Here is an 11,599-nt window from a genome sequence, read left to right as displayed (position 1 = left end):
GCAACAAATCATTGTTTCACAAAAGTCACCTTCACCTTAACAATATTTATTTTCATATATTTCACAGAAATAAGTCATGCAAACCCTAAAATGCATGCATACTTACTTCTGAATTTCTGCATCCTCAGTACAGCAAACTTGGAGGGATTGGATGGCTTGATTTCTGGTTGAAACTTGTCAAGACAAAATAAAACCAGCTCTGTGGTGATAAAGTCAATGACCTTTGTCATGTAACAGATACCATTTTCCCCAATTTAGAAGAGAGGGTTTAAACTGTTGTTGCTAAATTGTTTATAACTCATGGACCAGGAAACAGATTGAAATCCAGAAAATCTTCACAAACATATCAGGAAAAGATACAGAAAAGGGAAGTAAGCAATGAGGTGCATTCAAGGCCTCAGAAGTCAAATACATAACATGTGATTAAAAACTTAAACCATTTCATCTTTTTCTAGAATGCTCTTAAAAATCTGAGACTCGCACTGTTCATGGTTATGTCATACCCTTCCCCAATACAATATCAAATGATTTCATTGTACTAATTTTTTTCCTAATTTAAACAGTACAGAGCACATTTCTCAGAAATATGAGTCAATTTACTACAAAATCCTATCAAATAATGGCCAATGTAATGCATAGAACATTTTTAAATCATACTCCATGAAATTTAGATGTGCTAAGCCTTGGAACCATCTTATTGCAATTAGAAAGCTTGATGAGAATATATTATAGGAACATGTAAACTGACTTGAACTCTTGAGAAACAGAAACTTCAGAAAAAGCTTAAATATGGCTATTTAACTCTTCTCACTAATGATCGTCATTGAAATTAGAATTGGGAAAGTATGTGTTTGCAAAAGTATATAAAAAAGAATACATGGAATAACTTCTTTATCTCGATTTCCTTACAAATATGCTGCAGTAACGCATCCATTATTTCCCCACACCAAAGTGAGAACACTGACACACTAAACTCATTCATCACAATTTCATTTCTGGGCTATATGTTTATGATGCCATCACTGCAAGGAAGAACACATTAGAGAACTGATGAATAGAAAGAAACATTAGTCTCTTTTCCCCTGAGTTAATGAATGGAATTTCATTCTTGCTGATCACTGAGAGTCGCTCGAAGAACTGCTGCTTGAATCCGTAGACATGACTTCTACATCTTCAACATTCTCCTTGTGCCCTCGGCCTGTTTCCATGGCAACTGTGGCTCCACCACCACCCGGACCACCTCCGACTGTCATGTGGAGATCACCTGATGGATGCCATGAGAATGTGCCTTGCTGTGAATTTGGTGGCTCTGCAATGAAATCAAGAGGAAGGCAATCAATCAAGGGACATACAGAGATAAAACAAAAAAAATTACCTCTTCCACATATGTGGGGGTATCATTTTCAAGTAATTATTACAAAGAAATAACCAAGATATTTGGATATACTTTATTCTGCATATTAATTGATCCTTATGTACATAATTTTGTAAATTACAGCTATTAATGTAGTTAACAGCTACAGTAAGTTGTAGTATGAAAACGATGGAGGCTCACAGTGTGATTTAATTCCATCATTTGAAAGGCTAGTGTATGGCAACACCATAGTGAGATGATGGCTGTTTACGGTAATGATAGCAGTCATATGATACAGTTGTACAAAGGAAAATGAATTTTCAAACTGGCCACATGTCCCTCATAAATGACACAAGAAGTGGAAGACCACCACTAATGTGTGATGCAGCCACAATGAAGAAAGTGGAAAACTTTCTCATATTAGACTGAAAAGCAACCATTCAAAAGATCATTGATGAGACTGACCATAGCTACGGTAGTGTGTGGAAAATTATTCACAAAGAATTGCACATGTCAAATGTGTAAACACACCGAGTTTTACGACTACTCACACCTTTTCCGAAGCAAACATGGTGTGAACTGCAATCACACACAATACAAGTTAATGATACCCCACATAACATGTTCAATCTGATGTTTTTTTCCAGATCTTCACATTCACAGAATACACTACCACTATCAACTACCAGTATTCACATTTGCAGGCAAATCTGTATGCACCGTCATTTCTTTCAAAACTAATTCTTAAATTAAGCATCAAGTTAATATGAAATTCCACAAACACAAAGAAAGGAAACACTTAGCTGCACGGTCACATTAAATTCGGAAAAATTAGGTATTAAGAATTATTCATTTTACAAGCTGCTTTATTACAAATTGCTTATTAAAATATGCATTTGAATATTTTTGTGGTATTAATTACTATTATTACTGCGAGCAAAAAGTCTTCTTTGTTATTATTTCATTGATTAAATGTAAATTTGTTACAAGGGGAATAAATTATCCCAGAACAATAAATCTTTATTCTATTCTGTTCTTCATTATGATCCCATTGCCTCTCAGTACCTCCTCCACTGACTAGTCTTGCCTTCTTATAATTTCTCTAAACTGTCATCTCTCCCTTCCTACATTTTCTAAGGTCCCCATCAAATTCTCATAGGTTCAAAATCTGTACTGTATTCTGAAATAAAATCCTATACTTCAGAACTCCCCAATCCAATTCATACAACAAAAGAGTAGATAAAATAAAAATGCTGTGTCCGAAACATAATTTGCAATAGCTCTACATGATTTTAGCCAACACGTATTAGCAATAAATTGAACCTAATTAGATCCAAGTTTGAATCCATTGTGAGACAGTTTAATCACTTGGTGGGAGGGTAAAAACCGCAAATTTAAACTTATGCACTTACCAGTTGGCCGGTGCAATCCGTCAAGCCCACCCTGTTGGTGCTGCTGCTGCTGTTGCACAAGCAGGTGTCCATTGATGGGAAGGTCGCTCAGACGACCGAGAAGCCCAAGGCGCATCTCTATGTCTAGAAATGAACACATATCAACAAAATGTCTTTAATGAGGGAAAACAACTTACATAATTCCTAGTCTTCAATTGTTAACCCACAAGTCCCATGGGCAGGTATGGATCACACCTGTGACCTCGAGGTTGATAGATGATTACGTTACTCCACCACCAATAGTACATGTATGTATATGTACATGAAGATATAAAATATGTATTAATGATATATACGAGGGCTAGTCAATAAATAACTCCCAACAACTGGGTATAGACAATAATAATCACAGTAACTTCCCAAAAATCATGTCACTTTTCTCATGCATATTCACCCTGTACATTCAGAGACAACCATCCCATCTTTATAGCACCCCAGCAGCAGAGACGTCTCCTGTTTGCAGTCGCAGCCAATCCAAGAGTAACCTCTACCGCCTAAAATGGCATAATCACTTTCAAAACATCGTAGTCCCAATGGTTTTTAAAGGGGCCTGAACAGATGCCCATCACTGGGGGCTCCAAGTCGTGACTGTGGATGTTCCAAGCAGTCCCCATGAAGTGTTCCCAACATCTCATGCATTTGTTTCAATGGCATTTTCGACTTACTTATTGACTTACCCTTGTGTGTGTGTGTATGTATTTATAATTATTATTATTATTATTAGGTAATCTACCAGTCAAGGTAGGTTTTTGGATGGACACAGCTACTAAATAAATATTTTGTGACTCCTAACAAAACACTAAATCCAGTATCCTACTCTACATCAGGTCCCTCTTCATCTCTGAGTAATTTCCTCCTCCCTTCATCCTGTCCAACATCCCTATACTGTTACTTCCCCTTCCTTGTTTGCCCAACAATCTCCCCTCTATTACAGTCTTCAACATCACACTGCCAGTCAATACACCCCTCATCCATTTTTCCTGTCTCCATAGGATTTTTCCTAACAAACCCCTCTCTTCGCCCACCATACCAAGTACTTCATCATTTGTTTTCTTCTCTGTCCATTTCACCTTCTCCATTCTTCTCCGCACCCACATTTTAATGTGGGTGCGGAGAAAGATAATTTTAGTTTAATGCCTAATATAATATGTATACGACGATGGGTTAAATGGAAGAAGGGACCATTTGGTCTCAATTTCGCCCAAATAAAGACCTCTATCCATCTATCTATCTACTACTTTAACCGTGTTGGCCCAAAACACTTCCGAGATATGTAAACTGTTCTACTGCTCTAGTTTTTGCCCTCCTATTTTAATGATTAACTTAGCCTTTTTATTTCTAGAAAACCGCATAACTGTTTCATTAATATTGATTCTCATCCCATACCTGTTGCAATGAATTTCCAATTTACTCAGCAATGCTTGCAACCACTTGGCTACCTGACAAACTAAAGCTTGGTCATCAGCAAACCTAACTGATTTTACGAATTCCCCGCCCACTTTCATTCCTACCTCCAGTTCTTCCCATGCCTCTTTAATCATTTCCTCAATATGCAGGTTGAACTGCAACGGTGATAATGGGCAACCCTGCCTTACACCCCTTTCTAACACTGCCCATCCTGACTCCCCATTTCCCACCCGCACCTGAGCAGTCTGAGACATGTACAGGTTGCGGATTAGCCTCCTTTCCCTCCAATCTATTCCTATTTTCTGCAGAATACTCATTAGTTTTTCCCAAATCACTCTATCAAATGCTTTTCCAAAATCTACGAAACAGGCAAATACCTCCTGGTTGTATTCTATATTCCTCTCGATTACTAATCTTGTTACTGCGATGGCATCATGCGTACCTCTCCCCTTTCTAAACCCGAACTGATCATCCCGTAAGTAATCATTTGCCCTACTCCAAAGTTAGTCCACTACATAAAAAGGGAGCCACAGAGCAACTGGATAATTACAGGTTAATCTCACTAGTTTAATGTACTACCTTGATCAAAAATTTCCCGGAATTTATTCAGAAAATTAAAAATACAAGTTTATTCATCTAAATCTATATTGTCCCCTTCAAAGTAATCCCCATCGACTGCAACACACTTATGCCAGCGCTTGATCCAATCCTCGAAACATTTTTTATATTCGGTTTTCGGTATGTCCATCAGTGCTTCCTGCGATTTTTCCATTACTTCCTCTCGGCTGCTAAAACGCGTTCCCCGTAATGGTTTTTTAACTCGATTGAACAGAAAGAAGTCACAGGGAGCCAAATCAGGTGAATTCGGTGGCTGTTGGATGGTATTTGTTGCATTTTTCGTCAAAAAATTACGAATAATGATAGCACTGTGCGACGGTGCGTTATCATGGTGCAAAATCCACGAGTTTTCTGCCCACATTTCTGGTCTCTTTCGGCGAATTGCTTCACGCAAACGTCTCATAACGCCCAAATAATACTCTTTGTTTACTGTCTGGCCTTCTGGCAAAAATTCATGATGCACTACACCGTTGTAATCCATGAAACCCGTCAGCATTGCCTTCTTTTTTGACTGAAAACGACGTGGTTTTTTTGGTCTCGGCTCATTTGGTGAACGCCATTCACTTGCCTGATGTCTGGATTGCGTGTCGTACTCATAAACCCACGTCTCGTCTCCAGTAATGATCCTTTTGATGAATGTGGGATCGGATTCAGCCTCGCAAATCATGTCTTTTGCGACGTCAACACGGTCTCTTTTTTGCATGAAATTGAGGTCTTTTGGAACCAACTTTGCTGCTACACGACGGAAACCCAAATCATTAACCACAATGTCTTGGCGGATCCATAGGCAATGTTCAAGTCCTCCGCTATTTCTCTGATGGTTAATTTGCGGTTATTGACCAACATTTCTTTTACTTTATCAATTTTTTCACCGACTTTCGATGTCGATGGTCTGCCACTGCGTTCATCATCTTCGATTGACTCACGACCACTTCTGAACCGCTCGTGCCACTGGTAAACGACCGTTTTTTTTAGAGAATCGTTGCCGAAACACTTTTCCAACATTTCCAACGTCCGTGCGCCACTAAATCCGTTTTTTACGCAAAATTTAATACAAGTTCGTTGTTGCAAATTTAAATCCATTTCTGCAATTGTAAAAAATCGCCAACACACACAGAGATAGATGTACTCTTGGCTACGTAACTTTTGCAAATGTCAAGTTATGACACTAAGATTTACAGGGTTTATCAACAACAGATGTACCAATTTAACAAAAAAAACAGAACTCAAATCGGAACGATGGGAGCGCCACACGGTGGTTATTCCGGGAACTTTTTGATCAAGGTAGTATTTCAAAACTACTTGAAAAATTGATGGAAGAAAGACTTTTATAATTTTTCATAAAAAATAAAATTCTTTCTCAGTCACAGTATGGTTTTACAAAAAATAAAAGTGTAGATACTGCATACACTGATTAAAAAAAACCATACACACAGTAATCAACCCGAAGGCCGGTTTGATAGGTGACGGTAGAGTTCACCCAACACTAAGCCCGACGGCATTTGAAATTCACACATCAGGGCAGGGGGGCCAGTTCCTTTCCCTGTGCTGGGTATGGTTTCCCAGGAATACCTGGTACCCAAAAAATTACATAGCTTGAGTGGAGCTGCAAGTGCCCAGTGTGCCTGGCCCAGGAATTGAACCCGGAACCCTCCGGTCAGTAGTCCATCGCTCTACCCCCTGGACTACTGCGACCCACATACACTGATTATGTAACTAAAATTGCCCAAGCTTTAAATGATAAAAAACATAATTCTAAAGAAACTGCGGGAGATGCCCCAACAGTAACTTTTAACGGAGTCATCCGCTAATGTGCATTTCAATGCAACATTTTCAGAGTGTAAAAATCATTCGCCTTGACTGGGATTCAAACCTAGATCCCTCAATATCCGGTCGAGTGCTTTAGCCACAACCACAAGCACTGGACCAGATATTGAGGGATCTGGGTTCAAATCCCAGTCAAGGCGAATGATTTTTACACTCTGAAAATGTTGCATTGAAATGCACATTAGCGGATGACTCCATTAAAAGTTACTGTTGCAGCATCTCCCGCAGTTTCTTTGGAATTTGTCAAGGTATTAACAGCATAAGTGTTTAAAAGTTGGCTTTAACCTCGTGGACTGTGGCGCGTCGCGCACAACTATGAATGCCTGTGACATTGTATGTATGGTATTTCATCGCAACATCTTGTTCCTTAATAAGCCCCGAAATTTCAGAGTTTAAGAGGATGCCTCGATAGCTTAAGTGGCTAAAGCACTCGACTGGATATTGAGGCATCTGGGTTCGAATCCCAGTCAGTCCCACTCTGAAAATGTTACATCGATAAAAAGTATGCTATAGGGGTAAATATGGATCTATGAAAAGCCTTCGATACTGTAAAATCAAGCTTTCTTTTGACTAAACTGGTACATTATGGAATCAGCGGAGTAGCTCATCTCTGGCCAACATCCTTTTCGGAAAACAGGAAACAGTATATAGAAATTGTTGGAAAAAATGGTGCTACCTACAAATCAACAATGAAAACTCTTAAATATGGTGTTCCTAAAGGTTCTGTATAAGGGCCTTTACTTTTCCTGGTCTATGTGAACGACACTGAAAAAGCCATAATCTCTCCAGAGAATAATAACATGGTGCTCTATGCAGATGACATAAGTCTAATAGCAGGTCATACTAAATCATCTCAATTGGAATTAGATATGTATGCTGTGGTGAATTTAGTCACTAAATGGATGCATGACAATAATTTACAACTAAATGCAAGAAAAACAGTTTACTTGGTATTTAGTAATAAAGACCTTCAATCAAATATTTTTGTAGAAATAGGAAACCGATTGATTTCTGAGTTGAAACATAATAATTTATTGGGCTTAGATATAGACAAGTTAATCTGGAGATTCCAAATGAAAAAATGTGGTAAAAGAAAGCTGTCCTATTCTTTTAAAAATTCTTGCTAACTATTGTAATGCAGAAGTACTTATCCCAGTATACCATGGTATATTTGAGCCCATAGGTCAATATGGCATCATCTGCTGGGGAGTTCAGCACATGGAAACATCAATTGGAGACTCACCCTCCAAAAACTTGCATTACGGGTTATATTTAAACTAAATGCAAGAAACTCCTGCACAGAGTATTTCAAATGTCACACAATCATGACTATTCCCAGTATATATATATATATACATAATGTGATTTCATATGCCTACACCAAAACCCCTTATCTGGTCAGAAATAGGGATGTTCACGAGTACGGCACCAGTGGTAAGAATAATCCTTATAATGGCAATTGCTGAGTAGCAGTACTACAAAAACCGAAGAAATTTCAGGAAAACTACCCTTTAATCGACTTCCTGAAGAACTAAAACAAACACTTCCCCAAGAAAATAAATTCAAAAAAATGTTGAAAGACTTCTTTGTAAATAATGTTTTTTTTTGTGTCCAAGAATACATAGAAAGAGCCAATACAGGGAAATGTTTTTTTTTTAATCTATAATACCCATTATAATGTAATTTAAATCCCTCCATTATTATTATTATTAGGTAATCTACCGGTTAAGGTAGATTTTTGGATGGACACAGCTACTAAATAAAACATTTTGTGACTCCTAACAAAACACAAAATCCAGCATCCTACTCGAAATCAGGTCCCTCTTCCCTCCATATATGTATGAATATATAAACAATGCACCTGTTTTGATTTAATATTTTCTGAGGTGAATAAATCTATCTTGCTGTAACTTTGTTAAGGCAAATTTGTTGATATTTTATTTTTTATCTCTTTTCATACACCGTGGTGGAGCTCTCTCTAATGTTTTAATTTAATCTGTTCCTCTATTAGCTGTAGGCTCCTTGGAAAATTTATACCAAAATATCTTATTGTAAAATATATGCATGTATGCTCATGGCATCAGTAAGAATAAATCACATCAAGACTATGTCAATAAACATGAGGAATGGAAACATTTAATGATGATATCTTCTAGGGTTCTGGATAAACTCCCTTCAATAATGACAATCCAAGAATTAGCTATAGAAAAATCAAAGAACTACCACATAGAACACACTCTCAGAACTCCTTTTCCTGTGAATCCACTAAGTAAATATTTGGTCCTTTTTTATATTGACGCTTCATTCTTTCCCTGAATTCAACAGTTAACAGTGCATTTACTCATATACATTAACCCTTTATGGAATCACTCAAGCAATTGTTGACAGTAGATATGGTACTCATTTAGAAACTGACTGTGGGAATAAGGTAATATTGTACTAGAAAATCAAGATGTCCAGACCCATTTCAGCCAATAGAACTTCATCAGGAAATGATATATTGCACAAAAGATGTGGGTTGATGATAGGAAGTAGAAGGGCGTGAAGAATGTTCCCAGTAGTATATATTTCTTTCATAACCCATGAATACTGGGGACTGAGTAAATTTGCTCCCATTCAAATAAAATTTGCTCATTAAAATTTTAAACATGAGTGTTCAAAATGTTAAACGAGAGTTCAAGGTCTTTCGATAGTTTTAACCAGTTATGCAAAAGTATTAATACATTCCCCAATGACAACAGAAGTTTATTCAAGCAATCGCTTTTACTTAACAAAGAACCTTAAGAAAAACTCCTGATCTCGTTGATAGGCCCTTCAAACAAGAGATGGGACGCATTTAATGTTTACAATCATACATCATAATACCTGTGGGATAGGGCCTTCGAGGATCACCCTGCTGCCATGACAACGGAGCACAAACAGCATTTGATGCACTGATGCGGTGGGCAAATTTGATCAATTCTTCCGATGCCACCGGCCTCTTATTCGCCCTTGAAATAGACTGCAGTTTTTGCTTGGCTTGGTAAATAGCCGTCGCCTAATTCGATGCAATACAGAGATGAAAACAAGTTTAGCTATCATTCGGTTTCAGATGGAGTAAGAGAAATTATTCATTAAAATTTCTTACTTTCATCATTGAAAAATAATTCCATTACTCCATTAAATAGGGGTACTTACAAGAATCTGCTCGGCCTCCTTTAATTGTCGTTGCAACTGCCGTATGTCTTGATCTTGTCTTTCAACCTCAGCGTTTAAAATGTCCATCTTCTGATTAATTTTCGCTTGTTCTGCAGCAAGCTGAAAATGCGAATGTCGTATACAGGCTAGTTTACAAACAATGACATTATTTATTTGTTTCTTACCTTAAGTGTATCCTTCAGTTCCTTGTCCTTCGCTACCAAAAGTTCTGTCAACTGACCATGTTCTGTGACCGATATTTTTTGATGTTTCGGTGCAACAGTATTTTCCAGAAGTTCTCTGTCAAAAAAAAGCAAGGATAGAAAACCCAAACAAGGCATCCCAATCCATAGAGTATAGACCAAAAATTGGAATTTTATCAAAGGTAAAAATGTAATTAGCATCGAAACTGGTAAAAATTATGCATAAAAAATTACGTACACAGCATCGAATAAACACACCAAAGAGTTTTGTTCGTAATACTCTCTAAAACAGTCGTTTCAAACCCGACTGAGTTCTTGAAATTCTTTTGCGAGTTATAATAAATAACTAATAAACACTTACTTAGCAATCAGCTCGATGTCATCTATTAAAGATAACAACTTCTCTAAAGTGCTCACACTGGATCCAGTCATTATCGAGCAAGAAGGTCCTTAAATCATTTAAAAATAAACCTCACGAGACTCCACCAAGACGCGAGCAGGCACGACAACAAATGTACATAATTCCAAAGTGAAGTGAGCACAAAGGTATTCCGTTAATATGTGAACATCATCATTATTGCCTGCAGAAAAGGAGTTCCAAATCACAGCATAGGACTCCGCAAGAAGAAAGGTAGATTCACATTGAATTGAAGCTAATTGGTCAATGTATTGGGATATTTATAAAAAAAATGGAGTTAAGGGATTTTCGAAGAAGTCAAAAAAATAATGTATACTAAGCCGTCATGTAATTGGTCAATGTAAATCTTCATTAATAATCCTTGAAAAAATAATTGACAGTTAAGAGTGATTTGTGGGTGAAACTTTAGGGCAAAAACTATTGAGTTTATTTTTAAAAACTATTAAATTTATTTTCAAAGAAACTTTGACTATACGGAAAAAATTAAATATGATAGCCATAGTTCGCAGACAATATTGAAAAAACTTTTAAATTCAAAAGCAAACTGTTGAATTTCGTCGAATTACTTTTGAATCTCAACAGTTCCTAAACGCATGAAATAAAACAGTAGTTTAAATTTCTTCAGTTTACTATTGAAATCCGACACTTTTTACAAAGAAAAGGTACTATTTAACAAAATAGTGAAGTTCTATAGTTAAAACAATTACCATGGTCCCCCTAAGTCACATTCTATGGCATATAGAGAAAATATTAGGGTTATATAATCTCATTTCCCTAAACTAAGCAAGTCCATGAACCACTCAAATCTAAAGTATTGATTTGCTATTGCTTTGTATTAATAGAACTTATATTGATACAAAGCACCTTACAAAATCCATATTAAAGTAAAATTTACAACTTTAGTTTTTATCATTGTTAATTATATCTATCAGTGGGTCACTTTTGTCTTTAAATTAAGAGCCAGCTTAAGATGGCTGATAGGGGATACTTCCAAGGCACATTTCATCTTCATTGGATATTTAGTCTGTCTTGATTTCTCTCAGTCATTAGTCTACCAGTTAAGTTAGGGTATGAGTGATCAAGCAGCATCAGCATCAATACACTGTAGTATACTCAACTCCACCTAAAAAGCCATTAGTATTTA

General features: G+C 36.9%; 1 protein-coding gene across 1 annotated transcript; it reads right to left on the bottom strand.

Moving 5' to 3' along the window:
* Nucleotides 1-552: 552 nt before the first annotated feature.
* On the bottom strand, nt 553-10,680 carry MED4 (mediator complex subunit 4). Its single transcript, XM_071595132.1, has 6 exons — nt 10,399-10,680; nt 10,020-10,134; nt 9,835-9,954; nt 9,523-9,694; nt 2,767-2,889; nt 553-1,309 (listed from the first exon to the last, which is right to left on the bottom strand). The coding sequence occupies exons 1-6, from the start codon at nt 10,467-10,469 to the stop codon at nt 1,116-1,118; spliced, it is 795 nt and encodes a 264-aa protein (XP_071451233.1). The 5' UTR covers nt 10,470-10,680; the 3' UTR covers nt 553-1,115.
* Nucleotides 10,681-11,599: the final 919 nt, after the last annotated feature.

Source organism: Hetaerina americana, unplaced genomic scaffold (genome assembly GCF_022747635.1).
Source record: "Hetaerina americana unplaced genomic scaffold, ioHetAmer1.1.p SCAF_7, whole genome shotgun sequence".
NCBI classification, from domain to species: Eukaryota; Metazoa; Arthropoda; class Insecta; order Odonata; family Calopterygidae; genus Hetaerina; species Hetaerina americana.
Note: the sequence above shows the minus strand (reverse complement) of the source record. Positions and strands in the feature narration are given on the sequence as shown.

Coding starts and splice junctions, on each gene's coding strand:
- MED4 (XM_071595132.1), bottom strand. CDS start 10,469: ATGACTGGATCCAGTGTGAGCACTTTAGAGAAGTTGTTATCTTTAATA. Junction 2,890..9,522: donor TCGAAGGCCCTATCCCACAG/GTATTATGATGT, acceptor GTTCATTTCTAG/ACATAGAGATGCGCCTTGGG. Junction 1,310..2,766: donor CGGATTGCACCGGCCAACTG/GTAAGTGCATAA, acceptor ATTTCATTGCAG/AGCCACCAAATTCACAGCAA.